This window comes from Etheostoma cragini, chromosome 17, assembly GCF_013103735.1.
Source record: "Etheostoma cragini isolate CJK2018 chromosome 17, CSU_Ecrag_1.0, whole genome shotgun sequence".
Classification (NCBI taxonomy): Eukaryota; Metazoa; Chordata; class Actinopteri; order Perciformes; family Percidae; genus Etheostoma; species Etheostoma cragini.
In genome coordinates, this window is record NC_048423.1 from 23,434,361 (window position 1) to 23,458,608 (window position 24,248).

Sequence of the window (24,248 nt, forward strand, 5' to 3'; positions counted from 1 at the left end):
AGTGTTCACTTAATGTACATTTATGGTTGCCGTAGACACACACACACACACACACCCTCCGTACTAGAGCTACTAAATGAATCGCCAACTATTTTAATCGTCCATTCATTGTTTTAAGTCATTTTTGGAGAGAAAAACGGAAACAATTATGATTCCAGCTCCAAAAATGGGAATATTTTCTGGTTTCCTCACTCCTCTATGACAGTACACTAAACATCTATCGATAGATATAGACCAAACAACTGGAAATAATTATAAGTTGCAGCCCTACTCAATACATAGCATCATGAAATCAGCCGTATTGGGACAAAAGTCATCAATAATGACTGACAATCAAAGGTGGTATGTGTGTGTGTGTGGGGGGGGGCCTGGTATTCAGGTCACGGCCGGTGTGTGCTCGGATGCCAACCCTGCGGGGGCACATGGAGGGCACGGGCCGGGTGTTGACGGTGCGCGGCGCCAACAAGGAAACCATAAACCACCATTGTGATTTCCAAACAAGCGTCATGGATGGGCGAGGGGTGTGATGGGGGTTATGAGGATCAGATGTGGTTCCATAATCTCATGTATAAATAAAATGACTGGTACACTAGACCAATACATAATTCATTGCCAAGGGGAAAATGTGTTCCAGTAGAGTTCAAAGAGCACGTTGATGAAAGAATGTATTCGAAATGCTGTAATGATTGAAGTGAGGCGTAAATGCAGTGTAGTCCCAGAAATACTTTATTTTAAGCTTTGTAATCTGATGGGAATTGAAGTTGAAGTCAAATGTTTTTCACAGTAATTTCATAGCCTTGCTTTATAGCAGATGTTTATGCCTATATTTGATCCACCTTAATCGATACAGACTTTAATACATAATAAAATGGATGCGTGTAATTTTGCATCCTTGTAAAATTATAACTGCAAAGCTTAATCAAATATTCAGGATCAGCTATCAAATTAATCACCCTCCGTCTCAGTGTATTATTTGTCACTTGTGTTTGTTAAATATATCAAAAAAATATTTATTTCATGATATTTTTTTGATAATTGACTAATTGGTTAAGAATAAATTAAAAATGTCTCGGATTCCAGCTTCTTAAATATGAATATTTTCTATTTTCTTCACTCCTCTGGGACAGTAAGATGAATACTTTTGAGCTGTGGACAAAATGAGACATTTGCGGACGTCATTTTGGACACTGATGGACGTTTTTTACCATTGTTTGACATTAACTAATCAATTAATCGCGGAAAATAATAGTTAGTGCAGCCCTAAAAAGAAGGCTTTGACATTGTGGGAAAATCCTCTTTTTTTTAAATAAAGTTAGCGCCAGTTAGCTTAGCTTAGCACAAACGGAAAAACAGCTACCTTTTGGTTTAGAACTTCAATTTTTGAACAAATGAAACTGTGTTATGACTACTTAGGGAGCTTTAGATGTGTTGGTAGGCGAGGGGTTGTTACCTTTAGCCAGAGCCAGGTGAGTTTTTATGCTAAGCTAACTGTAAATAACAGAAAATAAGGGCAAAAGGTCACGCTTTCCAGAACAAAATGCAGCCGTTTGTTGTGCAACGGATAACCGAGTATAATGATCTGGAACGAGTGCTGAATTATTCAAATATTCTTATAACACCACCATCATTTTTGGACTTGCTCTGATGCTCATTTCTAAGGTTGACATGGTCAAGCACCATGCCTCGTAACAGGTGTGTTCTCTTTCATCAATCACTCCAGCGCTCCTGATCCGCTTCCACACACACACACACACACACACCATTACCCACTTAAACAATGACCCCTGTGTTCGCTAACGGTCGCTCATTGGAGCTGATTAAACTTTTAAATGTCATTTAATAGAAGCGTAATGTTGCTCCCATGCATCCGTCAGCAGCTTGAGGGGGGGTAAAGGGATACCTGGTCAACATCCTGGTGTGTCACACTGCCTGCTAAATTCTTCAGCTGGCTAGTCATCACGCTTAGCGTGGGATGTGGCGATGAAAGTGAATGTGACCGGGACTTAAAGGGGACACGAGGTAGCGGCACCTCTGACCCTGTCGCCTCTTTATTTGACCCTCTTTCTGCTGGCTGGAGTGTGTCAAGGTGCTCATGTGATACAGCGAGGGAGAAAGGGACACAGCTCGGCCACTTCTGTGATACTGGGAGGCCATTTTAGCTCAGCACAATGTCAATGACAAAGGCTTCTTTGTTTGAGGGGTTGTTGTTTGGCAACCTTCAGCTGGGACTCAGCAACTGATAATGGCATTTGTCCAAAACCAGTGTTGGATTAAGGGTATTTTTGGGTAACCTCACATTCTTAGGAAATTCCAGCAGCCTGCCTTCGTCATCATTCCGGAGCAGGGTCACATTTTCTCAGCATGTTACACCGCGTTAGCCGTTAATTTGACGTCTTTGACTGTGGCCCAGCTGTACCGCTGAGTAGCAGGGTCACTAGCTTCGGTTCTAAGCTGCCAGAAACACAGATTTACTCCCGACCCCACTGCTTCCTGAATGTTGACCGGATCTCATTAAGCCGTTCCCGAGAACTGAAGTTGATATTTGGGCTGACCTGTCCTGACACCAGATGTTCCCATGACCTTTAAATGATATAATTCCACTGTGCCAGCACAACTCGCATCTTAAATCGCACTTAAGCCGCCCTCTTACCACTCTTGACTTGACACACTACCACAGATGAAAAGATTTAGTGTGTGTGTGTGTGTGTGTGTGTGTGTGTGTGTGTGTGTGTGTGTGTGTGTGTGTGTGTGTGTGTGCGTGTGTAGGCTTTGTGGAGTACCATCCTGATCATTTTTGCTGCAGAGCGTTGAGACTAAAGGTCCACTTTCATCTTTCAGTAGAGGTTTTAATTATTAGTACTCATAGCAAAAATATGGAAGAGGATTAGGGCCGCATGGGAAAAATGTATTTGAATCCGCAAAAGAAGTCAGAAAATCTGAGATTAAACACCACATTCAGTGGTTTGGTTTGTTAGAATGCAACACATGCAGTTTGGCACAAAACATGAAGAAAAGTACCAGAAAAATGTAAATCTTGAGCTGAAGGCACTAGATGAAAAGTCAAGTAATGACCACTCCCAAATGAAATCTGCAGATTATTATGACTATTTTTTTATTTATTTTTTATATATATATAGTTTTCAATGGTGAAAGTCTGCTGAGTTTAGCAAACAGTGTTTCCGTTAACATTCAGATTTTAAAACGGGAATGGGAATGTCTGTATTACATCTCATGGCAATAGATTTACATATGGTTAACATTTTACACTCAAAAATACAAATGTCAACCTTGGGGATGCTGATTTCTGAGAATTCTGAGAAAAAAAGTCACAATTCTGACTTTAAACTTACAACTCAAAATATTTATTCCATATTGGCCCTAATCCTCTTCCATACAAAAAGGAAGGTTTTGTTGTAGTAGTCCCTTTAAGTTTTGCAAATGCATTTAAGGATCACAAGTGCATTAACTGTGCGGCTACGTGCGTATTCGAAGCGATGTGTGTCAACGAGGGGGGAGTTTGATTGACAGCGAAAGAGCAGGTGCCCGGCCGGGCCTGTGGTGGAGGCAAGCTGTGGGAGATAGATGGTGTTAAGTCGTCAGTATGAGGCATATGTCGGAGATCAGTGCTGGACTGCGGAGATCACTGAGATGAGAATAGAGGAAGAGCGCTGCGGGGTTGAGAGAGACAGAGATTACTGGGGGCTTGGTGCCTTGACCACAGGCAGAATGGCAGTTCAGGCACACAAACACACACACACACACAGGCACGCACACTCACACACTCACATCTCTTTCATTGCGTCTTCCTCACAATAAATGGATACTCATGCCCAGCTCTCCAGAGGATGCATGTAAAGCCCTGTGTTAATATGAAGTGCCTTCCTCTCCGGGTGGGAGTGTCCCGCCTCCTTTGTCTCCAGAATAATGACAGGGAGAATAAAAGCTCGGCTCTTGAACCTCCTCACGCTCTTAAGTGTCTGCAACTTAAGGAAAACAGAGTGGAGGCCTGGTGGGGATTACTGTAATGGCCGACCTTTTACACTGTAAAAACTGACCTTTTACACTGTAAAAACTGACCTTTTACACTGTGTGTCAAGGGTTTCAAAAATCCCCTTATCACTAACAAACCGTTGTAATGAGAAATCCTAGTCAAACCTTTAGCTTCCATCCTCCATACCAAGTTTCCATCCACTTTTCAATCGAATCATATGAAGTTTGGTAAAAATCCATCCAACGGCTTTAAAGCCAATAAAATTAACTAAAACTCAATTGTAATTCATTATTCATTCGGCAAATGACGTTTCCATCAGCTTTTATCGCGTGAGCTAAATATTGATTAAGAGAAAATCTGATGAGACTGGACCCATATTTCATGTGTCAATCTTCATTATGTTTCCATAAGGAATTGTTTTCTTCGATATCACTTAATTTGGATAAAAATGTGTGGATGGAAACATAGCTTACAGTGGGGTTTGAAAGTTTGGACACCCCAGGTAAAAAAAATTATTAATGTGCATAAAGAAGCAAAAAAAAGATGGAAAAATATCCAAAAGGCCTCAAATGACAGATTAGACATTCATATTACATGTCACAAAGAGTTAGATTTTATTTCCATCATTTACACTTGCAAAATAACAGAAAACTAAAAAATGGCGTCTGCAAAGTTTGGTCCCCCTGCAGAGTTAATCTCAAACCCCGCCCACTGGGGGGTCAACACACAGCACCCCAAAAGCTAGTAAGGACTGTTCTGGTTTCTTATTCAATAGGGCACTTCAGCAAAGGGGGTCTTCACCAAAGCCTAAATGCAGCACCTGGGACCTCATCACTCATGGCTTCCCAACTCAAACCTGTGTAAAAGAGGCGCCTGTTACCGAGCAGCATGTATACCTACCGTCGGTCCAAAATAAGCCGGTGTTTTCCATCGTTCAAACCAGCATCTAACCCGATGTTTTCCACTAAACATCCCAGGAGTCTCAGCAACATGACAACAAACATGGCCCCGCTTGTCTCACTGTGTCCACTGTACGAGCTTTATGCCAAGTCAACTGTTATAGCCGGAAGGAAATTTTAGGAGCAAGACAACCATAACACAACAAACACATATACACACATATCATACATACATAACAATTCAAAATAACATTCACTCCCAGAAATGCATTGACCACGATAAGGTGAGGTACCATGGTAGACTGTGTGTAATGATAATAGTGCAAAAGTGAAAAATTGGCCAGGTTTGCATAAACAAACAAGGAATTTCACTTTGATTAATATCAACACTCACTGAACGTATAAAGAGTCAAAACAGAAAGGACAGTAAGAAATATGAAAACACATGTACTGTAGAACAATGCAAAGAATTAACAAATTTAGTCTGAGATTTAAGATTTAAATATAAATATATAAATGCATGGCCATTCGGTGCATTGGTAATATATTAATAATATTGTAATTGACAGATTGTACGTGAGGTAGATGAGCAGAATAGTGTTGAATGACTTTGTTCAGTATCGGGGGGGGGGGGGGGGGGGGGGGGGGGGGGGGTAGGCCATTTCTAAGGGTTTAGCAGGCTGCTAGGGGAAGAAATGGGGCCGAGATGCCAAAAGTACATACTTCCTGTACTCAAGTAGAAGTACAGATACTTTGTTAGTAAAAATACTCTGGTATAAGTAGAAGTACTGATTTTACTTCTTTACTCAAGTAAAAGTAACAAAGTACAGGCTTGAAAATGTACTTAACCCTTCTGTTGTCTTCCTATCAAAATTGAAAATCAATACTTTTGTTAAGGATTTTTATAGATTTAAAAAAAGACTTTTTAATGTTTTTGTCCTTTTTTTCAACACTTTTATGTTTTTTTTTTACTGTTTGTCACTTTTTTTGACGTTTTTAACTCTTATTAACTTCAATTTTAAAGTTATTTTTGGAATTGATGGTCAATAATCCTCATGTATAGGAAATTATACCTACTGTTTGAGTTAGAAAAGCAGAAATTCAGAATTATTTAGACTAAAATTAAAGGAATGGATGTAGATAGATAATCACAAAGATTTTTACTCAATACTATTTGGAAACCTACTATTGGTACATACTAATTTTTCCCCCAAATGCTATAAAATTGAATAAGACGCCTCAAAATGTATGAAAATAGAGATGTGTACTTGCCAAGGGGCACAAAAACAAATAGTAAAGTATAATATCTGAAAAATCTACTTGAGTACAGTAACATATTTGTACTTCGTTACTTCCCATCTCTGCAGAGGGGAGGAGGTTGACCAGTTTGGGACCAGGATGTGAGGGGTCTGCAGAGTTTTCCCGTCCCTTTTTCTGACCCTGGACCGGTACAGGTCCTGGATGGAGGTTGACTGGGTCAGCTCCAGTGATCCTCTCTGCAGCCCTAATTGTCCGTTGCAGTCTGGCCCGGTCCCGTTGTGACGGCTGAGCAGAAAGCGGTCCGCAGCTCCTCAGGCACATTAAACCAGCTGTCGCAGGAAGTATAACCTCTGCTGATGCCGCTTTAATGATCCAGAGAAGAAGAGGAGGAAAGTTTGTAGTGAAAACAGGTCCCATATGTGCCTATAATACAACAAGCTGCTCCACTGATGATGAAGGGCATGTGTAGATACAGTACATTAGAAGAGCGTCTCCATCCAAATGATCTAAAAAGAAACATCCATCAAAGTTATGTGACTGGTTTTCTGATCAATGAAGAAGCTGTGCTATTGTTTGTTAATGTTATGACAACTCTTTGTTGCTACGAGGGATTATGTGGGCTGTAATTATCAGTGGACATATTTTCATCCTCCGGCTGGGCAGAATGGACGGATAACCGTCTCCACTCCATCAACAACTGTCTAATTGGCTGTGGCACAAAATCCTGCTGCTCTTAGGCGCTATCTATCTAAGACTAGAAAACCGTGCAGACAAAGTGCATGCATGCTCAACAAGTCCCTTCTCTGAGCAAATAAATGACACAAGAAACGCTGTCCAGGATCCCACAAATCTGCATTGTGTTTGTTTTTGTCCTTATCATCTGTTGCACTGTAATCTACACCACCTCATTAGGTTCCACACGGAGGGGATTTCTACCGCTGCTGTTCTCTGCGTCCCTACATCCTCGGCCGTGTTTGTTTGGTGAAAAGAACGAGTATGTGGAGCAGGTAGCGATAAGAATGCCTGTTTTATTGTGTGCCACTGCCTCGGTGCTGAATGTGTTATCTGAGGGCGCAGAATGCCATGCTAAGCTATGTGCATGTGACGCATGGCTGAGCAGCATTCCTCCTTCTGTGTGCATCGCAGGGGCAGAGATAGGAGGAAGGCAGAGCAACGTGACTGCTGACAGAGAGGGAAAGAGGAGCAGGAGAGGAGAGATGAAGGGAGAGAGCAATACCGGGAACATGTAGTTAAGTGGAATGAATTACCCTTTGTTGCAGATAAGATCATTCTGCATCCCTGGCCGGCATCACTAAAGCGATTTGAGCACAAAAAAATGCAGCTTATTACGTCCTTGGCAGACCACAGAATCCCTCCCTGACATGCAGATAAGCAATGGTCCAAGTAATAAGAGACTGGAATATTTCTTTTTTTTGCACAATTTCTTTTATTAATAATAGGGTAGTGATCTGCCATGAAGCTGACAGGATTGGGAGATGGTGCAGGGATCAAGTTTTTGTGGGATCTTAAGTCCACTACTAGAGAACGTTGCGGAAGAAGAGGCTGAATGATGGGTCTACGGCTTCTGTGTTCACACGATGGCCCAACTTCCAGCAAGGTTCGTAGGCCCCTGGTCCTGGGGTCTTCTGTGGAAGACAATACACACACACACACACACAACACACATGCACACACTTTTCAGTATGTAAGTATGAAAAATCAGACCCTTTTCATTTATTCGCTTCTTAGTTCTCGTTTTAGTGTTGAGAAGTTGTCAGTCGCATCATTAAAGTAAAGCCATTGGATATCTGTGCTTATTATTATTCTTTCCTGCATTCTCTTATGTAATGCTGTGATGTTCCACTTTACTTACAGGAATTATCTAAATCATAACTAAATCATGTTATCTCTTTAAACTTTGCAGGATTTTAATCAAACCCATGATGAGGTCACTACTGAATCCAAGGAAACATTATTATTTTGCATTTCACGCATCAAGAAAGGGTATAAAACTGTAATATAATACTAATAATAATAATGAAATGTTGGCCATGTTCACATGCGACCTGTGTGCTATAGACGATATGATGCAGCTGTGAAGTAGCCTACCAGACTTACAGAGTGCACACTATGGAGCCGAGGCAATGTGGACTTGAAACAGGAAGTGATGCCTTTTCCTGGTCTGGTCTGTGGATCATAGTGGCATGGAGCAGGCCCGTCTTTCTAAGGGGGTCAGAGACAGAAGCGATTACTGATGGATGGATTGGTTGATGGATTTTGTGATCAAGCCTTGTTGACCAAGGATAGCAGGTAATCATTATCATGTGAGCACACATTGGGTTGCTTACCTTTGGTCAGTTAAGACACGTAGAGAAAATATCAAAGAAAACACACGTGGCAAATACTTCAGTTATTGGTCAGATGTTTGGTAACCCACTATTGCAAGTTAAAACCAACTGGATTTGACTGAAGCTAAGCATTGCGTTAGTTCATGCAGGACACGGACGTCATAGGTTATAAATTCATTAACATATCCGGTTTTCACTTCTTTTCATGGGATTATTAGCATTAAATGTGTACTTCAATTGACTAGCGCGTTGCACACAGTACTACTGTACTTTTTTGCGTGACCCCACATCCCAAGAGGCTGCCTTATATATATTATATTTTATTATATATTATGCTAGCACATTTGTTTCAGTGTCTAATTAAGGATGCTGGAGATCTCAAAGCTCACATGGACACCAAAAAACCTTATTACACTGAAAAGGTTTTAAGAGATATTTAGTTGGAGGTGGATTTTGAAGTTGCCACAGAATAGGTCATACCCAGTGTCCTCTTTTTTGGAAATTAAAATATGGTTCCCCTATGAGATTGGGTCTACTCTAGGGTCTCAGCAGCTTGCTTCCTGTGTCATCTTAGCATGCGGATTGGCTCATGCAGGGAATATCATCAAAACCAAGCCTTCATCGCCAAGTATAACTAAATTTCCATTTGTTGCAATAAATGGTTAAATCTATGACGAGAGTGTTCCTGACTGAACCATGCTGTACCTCAACCTCACATGTTGCAGACAAAGCCTAGCTTGTCGAAATTAGCATGTCGTTTTTTTGTTTTTTTTTGCTGTATTTTTGTATGTTGAGCATGTTGCTAGCTATTATCTCCATTGAAAACGTCAGTTAGCAGTAGCCTTTAGCTCGTAGCAAGTAGCTTGTTTTGGACAGGCGTTTGGTAACGCAGCGGTTTAAAACAAGTAATCACCATAACTTTAGCTAACCATGACATACCTTACTTTCAATATGTTGCAGACCAAGCCTAGCATGTCAAACTTAGCATGTCGTATTTTATTTTTTGCTGTATTTTTGTATTTTGAGCATTTTGCAAGCTATTATCCTCCTTGAAAATGTTAGTTAGCAGTAGCCTTTAGCTTATGGCAAGTAGCTTGTTTTGGACAGGCGTTTGGTAACGCAGCTGGTTGAAACAAGTAGTCACCATAACTTTAGCTAACCATGACATACCTTACTTTCATTATGTTGAAAGCCAAGGTAAGCATGAAATTATTAGCATGTAATAAATGGGATTTCCTGCCTTTGATTAGGTAGGAAACTTGATGTGGCCACTTAAAAGTTCAATGTTATGCCATTCTACCCTCTATTGTTTCGTGTCATTAGCTTGTACAAATCTCTACTTTCATTCATTTTGGGGTGTCCTATTCAATTTGATAGCATTTGAAACACAAATTGAAGTGGTTTTGAAATAGTATTCATTAAAAGTTGACATATTCCAGTTTGTGATCATCCATCAACATCCATTAATTTAATTTTAGTTCAATTAATTCCTCATTTATTGCTTTTCTAACTTAATAAGTTAGTGGTACGTGGTGTTGAAAACGTCTAAAAAAGGGACAAACATTGAGAAAAAATAGCATCAAAAGTGATGAAAAAAAGGGACAAAAATGTAAGAAGAAGCTAAAAACATTGACTCAACAAAAGGGTTGATTTTCTATTTTGACGGGAAGACAGCTCAAGGGTTCAAGAACAGACCCTGTTTTTCTGGAGGAGAACCTGGACCTTCATTTTTACGATGTCATAAAAGTTCAAATGGTATTATTCATAAGCGTCCCAACAAAACTTGCTGACAGAGTAGACCCTACCGAGTCCAGTCAAGCCAAACGTGATTCCCCCACTGCCCCCCCATATATCTTACCTCTAAAAAATCTATGTATCAAGACCTCTAACATTTTCAGAGCCAAGTGAGAGATGCATTCTCTCCCCTATGGACCTATAAGCTCATTTAAACCACTTATACTGCTGATACCCAAGTCATCTGTAGGATACAACAATAGGTGACACATTAGATCTATTTTAGGACCCCATACCCACATATTTAAGACCTATGACATATCCTTTGACCCCTGTCTTCATGGCCTTTGCTGGTCTCCGGTTGTGTCGTATTTTTTCCGCCCATGTGATCTGTGTTAGCCTCTGGCGATAGTCTCTCACCCTCTCTCTCCTTGCCTTTCACTTCTCCTTTCCTCTTACCCACTAACACACATACTGGTCATCACCAGCGGCGTGCCATGCAGAAATAGCATCAGCCCTCCTTTACCCTCCTCCTTTAGACACAAAACTGTCTCCTTGTCCCTGAACACAGCACCAGCCTTTCATTTTCATCTGCTCTCTGATTCTGACAGAGGGGAGGGGGGGCAGGAAGATGTATCTTCCTCTCCTCAGCTCCTTGGAGGGATGGCTGCTACCATTACATGCCATTTGATGCCGTTTGATCCCACTTGCTCATGGGCAACTGGCCTGCTTGGCCCCGCGCGTTTGCCTGATGTTCCCAGAGGTGCTGCAGGTGTATTTCACGGGAGCCGGTGCACAGTGGTGAAACTCTCTTACACATGACTGTATGTGCGCAAGTGTGTTTGAGCCAAAGCACCTGGCCTACTTTCCTACTATGGCACAGCAAATTGGATACTATCACCTGCATGGTGGAGGTAACTGGCACATTCTGTGAATGTCTATGAAAACGTTAACCTGTTTTTAATTGGTGCATCCAAGAAGACCTTGCTATATAGTTCTCTTTAAATCAAATTGAAACTTTGAGATTTTCTTGAAATCCATATGACATATACTTTTTGCCTCCAAAAACATAAATAGAAAACATTGATTTTAAGGGGTATCAAAACAAAAGGTTGCTACAGCCATGCTAGCTGCTCTTGGAGCTAGCATGGAGCTTGGAGCTAAATGCAACGCTGACATGATTTACCACGCATAATTTTTAGCACATTCTTCAATTTTAGTTCTGATTTTTAATGCAACATATGCAAATTAGCACAAACAAAAGAACCAGACAGAATTACATTTTAAGCTGAAGGCTGCACTAGATGAAAAGTGAAGGGATGACCAACGATATTACAAGTCATCATGTGAGGACCTTGACCTGGTCTGTGTTACGTTTCATGGCAATTTATCCAATAACTGTTGTTGTGACCAATGTCTACCCTTGAGGATATATATATAAACAGTATATTTATATGTTATTTTGACATAGGGTGAAAAGTCATGGAATCACAAGTTGTTCTTACGCTTCACGGGCTTGAATCTTATGGGAGGATTTGTACCTTCTGAGCAGCATGTGCAGTTGATATTGCAACAAAAACATGTAACTCTAGGACACAAAGTAGCCCCAGGATGGAGAAATTCAAGTCAAATCATCAGCCAAACATCTTCCGCTTACTGGAGGTTGTTGGATGTGTGGAAATCTGCTTCATATCTTTCATGATCTATTTTTTTTCATTCTTCTCAAATCTGAAATTCCTGCTGTCTCAGGGTGGACCAAGTGTCCCCAGTGTAAACCACTGAGACGCTTCAATTAGGATCCGCTAATATCTGCCGGCCTACGCCAGGTCAGCTGTGCCAACGCTCCGGGCTTTCACTTAACTGGGCTGTAGGATTTGTGTAGGTGCTTGACCTTTGACAACCAACTTGTCTTTGAGTCGCTGTCATGCCACTAACAGCCGAAAACTACTCCCAACTCGGCAGTAATAACACCCTCTTCTTAGCACCTCTCGTTCTGTGTCAACACTCAGCAGCGCGGCTCAAATATCCATCAGCATGGCTGCGACACTGCAATATGAACCCCAGCTGACAGGTCGGCTAGCACAGTGCCATAACAGGCCCTCAAATGGGGAAAATGATATAATCAGACAGCCTGTGGGATCAGTTTTCTTTGACCCTTGTGGTTGTCATAACTAGCTCTTGTTCAGCAATTGATACTCATTAGGGTCATAGCTTGTAACTAAAACCTATTGTAAGTGTATTGTAATGAAGCCTGTCTGTGGGCCATGGAAAGACCCGAATGGTCCTAATAACTAGTCCTGGTGACCAGATACTTACAGGAGGAAAGCCGAGCCGCTGCACGGTCGACCGAAACATCACATGCCTGCAAGGAGAGGAGAAAAGACAGAGCGGCTGTTAAAGAAAAGATAAAAGAGGAGAAGAGTGACAGAAGGAAAGAAGAAGGCCATGCATGATCAGAGGCGAGAAAATGAGAGAACAGGTTTGGGATCGCTCCTCCGTCTTTGTGCTGGGAGAAGATGAGAGAGGGAAGGACAAGTTTGCATTGAAGGGGAAGGATTCGGCGATCAAGGGGTGATTCATGGGTCGCCTGCTCCGCTGTGATCTGAGAGTTAAAGAGAGGCTGTTTGTCGAGGGCTTACTTGCAGGGAATCTTCTCCACTGGTTTCACTGTCACATCATAGTCGCACGGTGAAGTGTTTATATGCTGGCACATGGAATAAAGATAAAGAAGGAATTAAACATCTATGATTGTCAGCATGAGTTTTTTTCATTTTATTTTCGCCTGCTGTCTTCCATTTACTCGGGCTATGGCTGTGTTACATCACCAACAGCTGGCTTGTGTTTCCTACACATTTTTGTGTGTTCAGTTAGCCTGTTGTAGCACCTGCACCTCCTTCCCCATCCTGCACCTCCTGCACCTCCTGCACCTCCTGCACCCCCTGCACCTCCTGCACCCCCTGCACCTCCTGCACCTCCTGCACCCCCTGCACCTCCTGCACCTCCTGCACCCCCTGCACCTCCTGCCCCTCCTGCACCGTGATGATGTGCTAATGAGTAAGTTACACCGTTAAGCTAAGAAATGTATAAATAAATCAAGGTGCTGTGGAGGACTAGGAGTTAACAACATGTCATGCTAATAATAACATTACATGTATGACATAAATAACAGTGTAGCTTTTTCATTGCTGTCGGGCAAAAACGTTAAAATTAAAAGGAAATTAAAAAGGCTCATTTGAAAAAATTGTATTGTTCTATTTACCTCAGACAAATTCGTACGAAATTGCATCGTCACTGTTTCAATATTTGTGAATCCCACAGCCAAATGGAAATGATGACCAATGTTATGGAAGCGCATGGATGATGCATTCACAAACAAAAAATAATAAGACACCCTATCTCGTGATTGCTATTATGCGAAAAGATCTTGTCATTTAGAATATAAGGTGTCTGATTTTTTTCTTTTGTGAATGCTTCCGCACCAAAAGCGCTGATTTTGGAAAATAATTAAAAAGATGAAATATTGAGATATGGGGTATCTGCCCGACAGCAACAAAGTAATAATGGCATGACATGGTTAAGATTTTGGAAAAACGAACTGAGAAACAGAGAAAATAAGGGTATTTTTCAAAATGGTGAACTATTTCTTTAATTTTAGGTCAATTGCATGTGCCAGCAGGATAAGGGGTGGTCATAAATAAATCCCACCTTGTCCCTGATGCCCAGGGTGACAATGTCGGGCCGTGGACAGTTTTTGAAAGAATATGACGCCTGGTGCTTCAAGACCTCCTGGATGGAGTCGGTGTAGTCGTACGCCCCGGGGAGAAGCAGATCCCCCTTACGTACGCCCAGAGGGTGAGCTTTTCTGCCAACGCCTTTGAACCCGTAGGTCTTCCTCACCGGGTTCAGTTCAGCCTCTTCGAGGAAGTCGCGGATGTGATAGACACCTGGGATGGGTGTGTCCTGAAAGAAGGGGAGAGAAGTTTGGGAACGTGTTAAAGGTCCCATGGCATGAAGATTTCACTTTGAGTATTTTAACATTAATATGAGTTCCCCCAGCCTGACTATGGTCCCCCAGTGGCTAGAAATGGTGATAGGTGTAGACCAAGCCCTGGGCTCTGCCTTTGAGAAAATGAAAACTTGAATTGGCCGATCGGGAATTTTGCCCCTTATGAGGTCATAAGGGGAAAGGTTACCTCCCCTTTCACTGCTTTGCCCACCCTGTTAATTTGGCCCACCCATGAGAGAGAGAGACATCATGGCTTTCCAACGAGCAAAGTGGCAATTGGTCAAGGCCACACCCCCAGCCTCCCCCTTGCACCCCCCCTCTCATCTCAAAAGCTACAGACTCAGAAGCGGCACATACTCAGGAAAGCTCATTGTGGGACCGGCTCTAGTGGCTGGAATTCTGGATCAATGCTGAATTTTTGGAAAGAGACTTCAGATACAGTATTAGGGGACCACTAACGTCTATATAAAAGAGACTTCAGATACAGTATTAGGGGACCACTGAGGTCTATATAAAGAGACTTCAGATACAGTATTAGGGGACCACTGAGGTCTATATGAAAGAGACTTCAGATACAGTATTAGGGGACCACTAAGGTCTATATAAAAGAGACTTCAGATACAGTATTAGGGGACCACTAAGGTCTATATAAAAGAGACTTCAGATACAGTATTAGGGGACAACTGAGGTCTATATAAAAGCATCATGTCCTGATTTGATTGATATGATATGATTAACTCCTCAGATCTCAGAGCTCTTCAGATCTCTGCAGGGTAAATCCAGACGGCTCGCTAGTTTTCTGTTCCAAGACTAAAACAACCTTTGTACACGTGTTCCACCAAAACAAGTTCCTTCCTGAGGCTATTTTGCAGATGACAATTGAGATTGGCTTCAAGAAATGCCAATAAACTAGAGCAGATTTCTCTCCCATCTTGGAATGCTGTGTGGACTAGCCAGCCCCTCCTCCGCAGCGCTGTGGAGGACGGGCTGGCAAAGCGAGACTAGCATGGACTGTCGGCCATGAGAGCTCAAATCAGCTCTTAGCTATCAGCTCTAGCAACTGGAAAACTAGCATTGTTAGTGAAAGTCTTTTTCCAAAGGGCTCATTCTGTTTTTCAATCTACATTACAATCATATAATGGTTATTTCTAATTGGGGCTGCAACTAACGGTTATTTGCATTACGGATTAATCTGTCGATTGTTTTCTTGATTGATCGAGTAGTTGTTGGTCTAGAAAATGCCAGAAAATTGGGAAAATGTAAGGGTTTCCCAAAGCCCAAGATGACGTCCTCAAAGGTCTTGTTTCAGCACAGAGGAGTGAAGAAAATAGAAAATATTCACGATTTAAGAAGCTGGAATCAGATTGTTTATGAGTTTTTTATATAAAAAATGACTTTAACCAATTATGACTGAATCACAAGTAATATCGTGGTGATGGTACAAAAATGTAATAACCAAATGTCTGTTTCTATAAGCAGAGCAACTAAGTATTCCATAAATGTACTGTACTGTACTGTAAACGTACCACAAACGAGCTACAATTTCAGTAAATGGAGCCTGAGAGCTGGGATTACATAAAGATAAACTGATAATTAATTAGGTGTATGAGTTATTACCACAAATGCACTGTAAGGCACTTAGAGACTGGACTCACTGCCCTGTAAATGATTGAATTTATTTTGGGCAGATAGCACACTTTGGACACAGACAATGGGATGGTGTTATGCAATAAAAGCCATTAACTGAAAATCTACTGTATTTACACATGAGCTAATGAGCCAGTTGTTCGGGTCTGGATGGAAGTCAATGGAGCAGCCTCTCCCCCGTAGACCCGCTATGAAACCGTACCGCATGACACCTACTTTCAGTGTTCCCAGCCACCAGCTCCCCCGGCCACACAAGTCCACCTTGTCATCACCCTGTAGATAAGAACAACACACAATGGATTGTTTCGGCCGTGATGACACAGCAATGCCAACGATGTGATGCATCTCCACGTGTCGTCTTGCTCTTCACCGGTCCAGCATGTCCTCATTAACCACACACAGATATGAGGGCTGTAAAGAACCTTACCTTATCTGTTTTATTCCCACCCCTGGACATGTCACTGACTTTAGAGACAGCTTTGGTTTTCCATGCGGCGGTATCCTGCACCGGACTCATTGTCGCTCACTATCTGCTCGACTGGAGATCCAGTGACACCTGACCACCATTAAAACTGGGACTGTTACTATAGCAGCGACTCCACCGTTGATCAATTTTTAAACAAGCTGGCCGAGTGGAGGGCTAAGTTTAGACTCGCCGACTAGTTTGACTGAGAGTAAGAACAACCAAGGTGTATGCTGAGGTACTTAGTCCTCGTTATCCTCAACCACCAGCATATGTTTTTAGAGATACTGTGATATTAATTAGAATATACAGATCAAAAGTTGCCATTACAGTGAAAGTCAAAACAGGAATACATGCCAATTGCCAAACTAGAGTCTAAGGACCAACTGGGGTGAGAATTGAGGAATGAGGAATATTCCAATTATAACTTTTTCTATCCTTTGATGTTTGTTAAATAAAAGAACATAAAATACCATCATACGGCTTCTTCCGAGTACTCCACCTCCAGTGTAGATGTGTGTGTAAACGGTCAATGGACTGCATTTATAAAGCGCTTTTCAACTCTCGGCAATCACTTAAGGCGCTTTGCAACACAAGCAATACACACACATTCACACACACATTTATACAGAGGTGGCAGAGGGTACCAGGTGTAGTGTAGTTATGAATATCTAGGATGAGTGGCTTCCTAAAATAAGGCAATTAAGGAACATTGCAAGTTTTAAAGTGAAATACTTACCCTGAGATATTCTTTTAAACTAACTCCCTTCTCTCTGACGTTTAAAGTTTCTTACCTCTTGTGGTGTACTACGCTGGAGTGTAAGGTACACACACACACAGACACACACACACACACACACACACGCTTCATATGTAAAGTTATTCGCTATCAAAGTGTCAAAATGAATGGCAGTCAATGGAATGGTAATGGCGGGTGAGTGCTTTGTAGCATTAAAATGGCGCCATAGGAGCTACGCTTCGTGGACGCCTGCGTACCCCCTTGGTCAGAAGAGCCAGAAAAGAATGCCAGCTTGCATTTATGGATATATAATACAACATGGATAGAGTGTCTGAGGCGGAGCCCCGTTCATTCGTTGCTCAGTAGAGCATGAAGCCAAAAAAGTTCAACTTCCTCGTATGGTTGGTGCTAATTGAGGTTTAGCGCTACGCTAGCTTGAATGGGGATTAAATGATTTAATCGTGTTGCTCTTCACATGTTTTAGAACGAATGGATCAAAATCGGACAATGAAACGAGTCATTTTGCAAGAGTTGTGACGCTCAAAAAACATTGTCCACTGATAAGACAGATGTCTCTTTGAAAATTGGCTTCCGGCGCTCTTGGGGGCCGGCTTGCCTACTGGTACCTGCTGGTATTTGTAGCATACTGCATTTGACCTACTATGTATTTTATACTAAATGTATTTTTAGCATACTAATAGTATAGTAGGATGTGTATTGGAACGCAGGGTCTCTTTCAGCAGACCTAAAGACCAAAACCTGTAGTGAAAATCACGCTGTGAGAGCAAAAGCACAACATTCGGCCTTGTTGCTAGGCTACATGGAACACATGGTTCAACTGAGCCAAGAATTCATCAGTGGTGGCAGAAGTATTCAGATCCTTTAAGTAGAAGTACTAATACCACATTAAAATAAAATGTACTTTAAAGTATTAAAAGTACTCAATGATTTTATTAAATGGAAACAAAGTACATGATATACATTCACACTCTTCTATTTGGACAACATGAACGCAGGAGAGCCAAGACAAGTGTTGTGTAATTAACAGATTTTTATAAGTAGACTGTGATGACACTTCAGTTATGGGTTTATTTAAAGACTTGTGATAATTAGTTTTGACAAGATAACTTGATTCACACCTGAAATTGCTGTGGATCGTGGTGTTCCGTCTAGAAAACTGAAGCGGTTCCTACGTAGACTCCGATAGGATATAGTTTTGGCTACACACAAGATTAGAGTATCAAATCTGGGTTACTTAAGATTTTATCTTTACAACATTGGCCGTTTTAGTGCACAAGTTGTTACTTGTGCTTTTAGAATGCTCTAAATGTTTCAAGGTGTATCCACAGGGACGCCTGGCTATGCATGACTGACCAAGCCACAAACAACTGCCGCCCTGGCTACTCCCAATGGATCCTCAAAACCAGCACAGAGCTTTAACAGAGCATGAGTCCAACCACTGCAAAGTGTTAAGAGCACAACCTAAAAGCAGCGAACATAAAATTCAAACAAGACAGAGCTGAGGTCCACAATAGAGCTTTATTGTCATTCATCAAAATAACAAACTTAGTATCTCTGCAAGCTACTGTAACAAACTCAATAATCAGAAGATAAAAGTAAAACAGGTACACCTCTATTTACACCATGGTTTCTGATGCACGCTCAATCACCTGCACCTCGGGATTGGGGGCAAACGCCAAGTAAGACATGAGGCAGTCAGCTTCTACATGGTTCTGTGCCAACAGTAGCAGACAACACATGGCCTACGTAGTCAGAATGGAAAGTAAAAGGCTAAACCATTGTTTGCACTTCAAAGAGAAGCCTTTGATCCCACTCAGTGCTTTAATTTTATGACAATACAGATTTGATCTGAGCTTATCTGAACATTAAGAGGCATTGGCTGATGCTCCTCAGTGCTTTTGGAAATTCACAGGGGACATTTAAATTTAAAAATGGTAAACATTTCAAATGTATTCTAAGAAACAAGAAAAAAAAATCCTATCAAAAACGGAGCATCCTGTTAAATACAAAAATGGGAATTATTACAGGGCATACAAACTCAAGGATCCATTATAACTGAGAAAACAAGACAATTTTCAAAACCGGGTAGATTGTAATTTTTATTGGAAAACAAAAATATACAACTTGGAATGGATTATTTGAGGCATGACCAGAAGTCATTAAAATAAAAAAATAAGTAAAAGTAGTGAGTAAAACATTAAAAAGCATGGTAAGATTAGTTGTTTTCTGGTATATAGAACAGCAGATACAAAAAGAGTTTGTACGAGTACCTAGGAGATACACCCGTGTCATTTTTTGCAGTAGTGCAATGCTGAGAGATTTCCATATATACTTTGTCCGTAGTCCATGCAGAGTTTAAACTCCTCTACATTGTTTCCATGCCAACAGTGTTGCCAAGTGACAACCAGCTGACAGGTTTCCAATGTCGCCATGCGTGGAGTGGCCCTGAGCACACAAGACGGGAAGATTCAAAGTTCCCAGGCTCCCAAGGGCCTCCACAGGCATCTGGTTGTATGACCATTCCGTCACTCAAACACCATGACAGCAAAAGAAAGGGACATGGGGACAAGAGCCTATGCAGTTTACATGCAGTTCCTTTGGACAGCAGAAGGGGCAGGGACGAAGGGGGCTATTAAGATTTTACAGATAAATTACACAAAGAAAAAAAGGCAAATTATTTATATAAGAAATCTGTACAAGCCCTTCACTTCGCCGTCATCATTTGTACGAACTCTGCAGGGGGGGGGTGAGAAGAAAAAATATATTATGACACTGTATCCAATGAGTGACCAAAACATATTAAAAAAAAAAAAACTAACATTACCAACCTTCATAGTTGACCTGTCCATCTCCATCAATGTCTGCTTCTCTGATCATCTCGTCCACTTCCTCATCAGTCAGCTTCTCCCCAAGGTTTGTCATCACGTGGCGTAGCTCAGCAGCACTGATGTATCCATTGCCATCCTGAAAATGACATCTGTCAGTAAGCACATTTTAAAAACCGCAGCACACATGCATATGTGCAAGTAGAGCGCATTTACCTTGTCAAAGACACGGAATGCTTCTCTGATCTCCTCCTCACTGTCTGTGTCCTTCATCTTCCTGGCCATCATGGTCAGAAACTCTGGGAAGTCTATCGTTCCATTTCCTGAAGAACAACGACATTAATGAGGGATTTCCATCTAGAACAGCAAATTTAATTTGTGTGTGATTAGGCGGTTTTAAAGCATGATTGAGTTCTCACCATCAGCATCCACTTCATTGATCATGTCCTGCAGCTCTGCCTCTGTGGGGTTCTGGCCCAGAGAGCGCATGACAGTTCCCAGCTCTTTGGTGGTGATGGTGCCATCTCCATCCTTGTCAAAGAGCGAAAATGCCTCCTTGAACTCTGATTGAAATGAAAAAAAGTAGATTAGCTTCTTTATTTTTAGGCAGACAAATCAGACCTAAAACTACAAAACACAGCAGAAGTGGCAAGATAGTGGCTGTATTATAAACACTGTAAAAAAAAAAAAGGCAGAGTCAATTAGATTTAGATTAAACAGCCCTGTAAATGCTGTCTGACCAACTTGCATTACAGACTTCTCATCCTAAAGTCAACCAATTGAACCAAACCCTGAATTGGCTCAATAGTCAAGGGCATTACATCACTGATGTTTCAGTTATAAACTAGCCACAGCACACAGGCCTTCTGTTTTGAGTTTCAACTGTCGTCGTTTCTGGCTAAACAAGGGTAGCAACAACAAGATCAAGCAGGAAGGCAGTGTGTGGTTTGGTGGAGCCGTAAGGGGCCATAACACATCAAATGTGATGAGACCTATGGGCTATGTGTAGTGGTATGCTGTAGCTCATGTGTCGTAAAACTACAACGGGCCCTACAATTTATAGGGTCAAACACACAGGGCAACACCCTTTTTGTTATGAGGAAAGGCCTGCGGTGTGCATCAACTACAGGAAATTGTGTGTGTGTGTGTGTGTGTGTGTGTGTGGGGGGGGGGGGTGTGAGAAGGATGCAGTGAAATTGCTAATCCCACTGATACAGGCCATTAAAACTCCATCACTGCAGTCACTTACTGCAAAAGAATCAAAAAAAAAAATTGCTGTAGTGCATGTTCATGTCATGCAGTTTGTACAAACATGTCAGCAGAACATCAGGCTACTAAAAGCTGATGTCACTGAAACACAGCATACAGAGTTCAATCTGCCCATTGTGAAACCTGAGACCTAAACTGAATTAAGCTAAACAAAAGCAAGAGATAATCTGGGAAACCACTACAACTGTGCTATATTTTAGACATATATACCAGCAAGTGTCGCTGATCACATAGTGGCGTAATGTCTTGACACATTCCTGTGCGATTTAGATTACAACATCCAAGTCTCATGTTGGGATATCGTGGGATTTCAGTACACCAAGCCAACATTGCTACTGCAATTGTTCTTGAATTAGTCCGTCTCTTGAGAACACACCCAGGGCAAAGGTCACATCATGCACAGTATGTAAAAAAGGTGACTGCCAACATCCAGCCAGAATACACAACCATTTCAGATTACATCATATGTTACATGGCAACCATGAAAATGCAAAATTTCCATGAGGGAGTCCTTCTGCACTTCAGAGCCAACAAGTAACAGCAGTTTCATTCATTCCTGTTTTATGACCAGTAGGCTGTCCAGTGGAACGCCTTAAAAGGCAAAAGTATAAATCCACTACAAGGATCCATAACTCAGGCCACATTGCAGGATACGAGGAAAGAAGTAGATCAATGTAGCAATGTCTTACCAGCAATCTGCTCTTCTGTAAGCTGATCAGCCTGTAAAATACAAGATGATGTACACATATCCATAATTAGCTTAGAACAACCTCAATGGCATCAAAGTTCAGGCCGCCACTCATTTCAAACGGCTTTCTACGCTGGTAACTATTATTCTGGAGGTTGCAGTAATGTTAGCTGTGTCACCATCCTTAACAACTAACGTTAAACATAAGAGGCGTTTTTTGTGTGGGTTAGCTAACAATATTAACTGTAACTGAACTTGTGGGACCACAAATATTAAAGGGAAACAGCAAGGTTACGACGCGCCCTTCGCACGTTAAGGAAGATATCTGGCTAAATTTGAATGATGACGCTAACGTCACCAAAGATAATGGTCGACTTACAATTTGGCGGTAAATGTTAGCTAGGAAAGGCTAGCTACCGTTATATGCTGGCTTACAGTAACACAACGTCGAACACTTTAAGCAGAAAGTGTGTGTGTGTGTGTGTATCTACATATATAAATAAAAATATAGCAGTTACGTTAGCAGTCGTCACAAGCAAGGCATCGGTTGGCAGATAATCAAACCATTCGCTACGTCCCAATCAGCACCTATGGTGGTAACGTTATTAGCTAAAGTATATGAGAAAAAGGACGAATTTTCGGCCACCATCACAATTTAGCAAAGCCAACATTAACACTGACGTCAGATAGAATGATAGGCTTCAATAGACATTAGGTTAGGAGACATACCTAACTGTTTCCCTGTGATGCTCTATTAGCAAATATGACTGCACCTCACAAAAAAAAAAGAAAGAAAAAAAAAAAAAGAGTGGGACTGCGCTTAAGTTACGCAGACGTGTTTTTCAGACCAACGCAGCTTTAGCTAATTTTAGCTTTGTCTAACAAGCTAGCATTACCTAGCAACTAGCAAGCTGTCATTTATTCGGGCAGCACCGCCGTAGTTCACATGGACTCAGCTCAGCCACTGGTGACGTTACGTTTTATTCACATTAACTTCGCACATACAAATAGAACACAACTACTATGGGAATGTCAACCGACTCTAGACCGTAGAGAAAATGTAATATTGCTTTTCTTACCATTTCGACGTAGATGCAGCGACTGGCTCACGACAAAATCCGTAATAAAACCAAAGCTAAACGAACTGACAACCTCTGTGAACACACTGAGGAAGAAGCAACTGGACTCGCCTTTAACGGCTATCCTAAACTCCTCCTCTTTTCAATATCACTCCGCCAACTTCCCTTTTCCTCAGTTAATAAAGTAATTAAAGACACTTTTAAATAAATGATTAGCTTACAAGGAAATCAAGAAACACCAGGAATACGTAAATACCACTACCTGAAGGTTGTAGCACCGGTATTAGAAATTATATTGCGTGTTGCTGGCGGTCTACATAACGGTGTATGAATACTTTCTGCTACTCTGTGATGGGGCCCAAGACGTAGCTGAAAGAAATCGCGCTCTCTGATTGGTGTGTTTGTACCTGCAATGCGTCACTCCCATGGTCTGCGCTGCCGATGCATCTTGTCCATGGACATCCCAGTCAGTGCCACAGGCGTAGCAGACAAGCTTGGTGGACAGTGTGTATACATATGGGCATCATTTTTAGGAAGACCCCAGAAGATAGTTTTGATTATTATTTACCAGGAGCGAATTTTGTTACTCGTAACTGGGATATTACTGACCCAGTTTGGATGAACCATTCTTGTGTTATTCATTGACATATTGATACACATGCTTTTTTTTTTTTTTAAACTGCTGTTAAAAGTAGGACTGCGATATAGTGTGTAGTTCAATGTGGCTCCTGACCAAAGTACCTCCTGTCTGCTCTGCGAGTCATCACTTTAAATCTTATGCATAATGATTGCATTGACAGTGCTGAAGTGTTTGAGTGTAATAGTTTGTAAGAAGTGTGTGCATGTGTGTGTTGTCTGTGTGCATGCACGCTGAGATGTGTGATGTGTGACTGGGCTTGTTGTGGGCGTGGCTGTGGATTCCAAGGTCTATTGAGCTGGCTGGTGTGGATGGGAGTATCTGATAGCTTGATTGCTCATGCATGACTGATCACCTAGTGACCACCTGTCTCTGGCCTGATCCCATGGAAGCTGCCGAGGACAAGACGGAAAAGGGTGCACAGGGATGTGCAAGGAGAAAGATTGGAAGAACCACTCAGAAAATCTACTAGAATCTGCATGTCCAAATGCCCCCCTCCCACATTCCTCCCAATTCTAGGCTACTACCTCTCTTATTATTAGACACATATGCCACACTATAAGTAGAGAGTCGGGATTGTGAAAAGCTCAATATCTCACACGTAGATGTAAAAACAGAGGACCCATAGTGGTCTCCACTTCC

General features: G+C 41.6%; 3 protein-coding genes across 3 annotated transcripts in view; 1 reads left to right on the forward strand and 2 right to left on the reverse strand.

The window, feature by feature from the left end:
* The window catches only part of ttc7a (tetratricopeptide repeat domain 7A), a 70,735-nt gene extending 54,092 nt beyond the window's left edge, over positions 1–16,643 (forward strand). The window contains exons 21-22 of the mRNA XM_034898540.1: positions 4,402–4,407; positions 16,633–16,643. The gene's annotated coding sequence lies outside the window, so the exon portion shown is untranslated. The remainder of the gene's footprint in view (positions 1–4,401; positions 4,408–16,632) is intronic.
* stpg4 (sperm-tail PG-rich repeat containing 4) lies at positions 7,610–16,230 on the reverse strand. Its single transcript, XM_034898541.1, has 6 exons — positions 16,102–16,230; positions 13,938–14,192; positions 12,872–12,936; positions 12,549–12,594; positions 8,269–8,373; positions 7,610–7,796 (listed from the first exon to the last, which is right to left on the reverse strand). The coding sequence occupies exons 1-6, from the start codon at positions 16,228–16,230 to the stop codon at positions 7,689–7,691; spliced, it is 708 nt and encodes a 235-aa protein (XP_034754432.1). The 3' UTR covers positions 7,610–7,688.
* A 2,550-nt stretch (positions 16,644–19,193) lies between the features above and the next one.
* Positions 19,194–23,219, reverse strand: calm2a (calmodulin 2a (phosphorylase kinase, delta)). The gene is made up of 6 exons (XM_034898330.1): positions 22,970–23,219; positions 21,892–21,922; positions 20,353–20,496; positions 20,150–20,256; positions 19,937–20,072; positions 19,194–19,841 (listed from the first exon to the last, which is right to left on the reverse strand). The coding sequence occupies exons 1-6, from the start codon at positions 22,970–22,972 to the stop codon at positions 19,813–19,815; spliced, it is 450 nt and encodes a 149-aa protein (XP_034754221.1). The 5' UTR covers positions 22,973–23,219; the 3' UTR covers positions 19,194–19,812.
* Positions 23,220–24,248: the final 1,029 nt, after the last annotated feature.

What these genes read in the sequence shown, in the direction of transcription:
- calm2a (XM_034898330.1), bottom strand. An exon ending in TACAGAAGAGCAGATTGCTG is followed by an intron (nt 20,497 to 21,891) that starts GTAAGACATTGC and finishes CATTTCAATCAG; the next exon opens with AGTTCAAGGAGGCATTTTCG. An exon ending in CATTCCGTGTCTTTGACAAG is followed by an intron (nt 20,073 to 20,149) that starts GTAAATGCGCTC and finishes TGTCATTTTCAG; the next exon opens with GATGGCAATGGATACATCAG.
- stpg4 (XM_034898541.1), bottom strand. Translation starts at nt 16,230, where the DNA reads ATGCATCACATCGTTGGCATTGCTGTGTCATCACGGCCGAAACAATCC. An exon ending in GTGGAGAAGATTCCCTGCAA is followed by an intron (nt 12,595 to 12,871) that starts GTAAGCCCTCGA and finishes CTCTCCTTGCAG; the next exon opens with GCATGTGATGTTTCGGTCGA. An exon ending in GGCTCCATAGTGTGCACTCT is followed by an intron (nt 7,797 to 8,268) that starts GTAAGTCTGGTA and finishes TGTCTTCCACAG; the next exon opens with AAGACCCCAGGACCAGGGGC.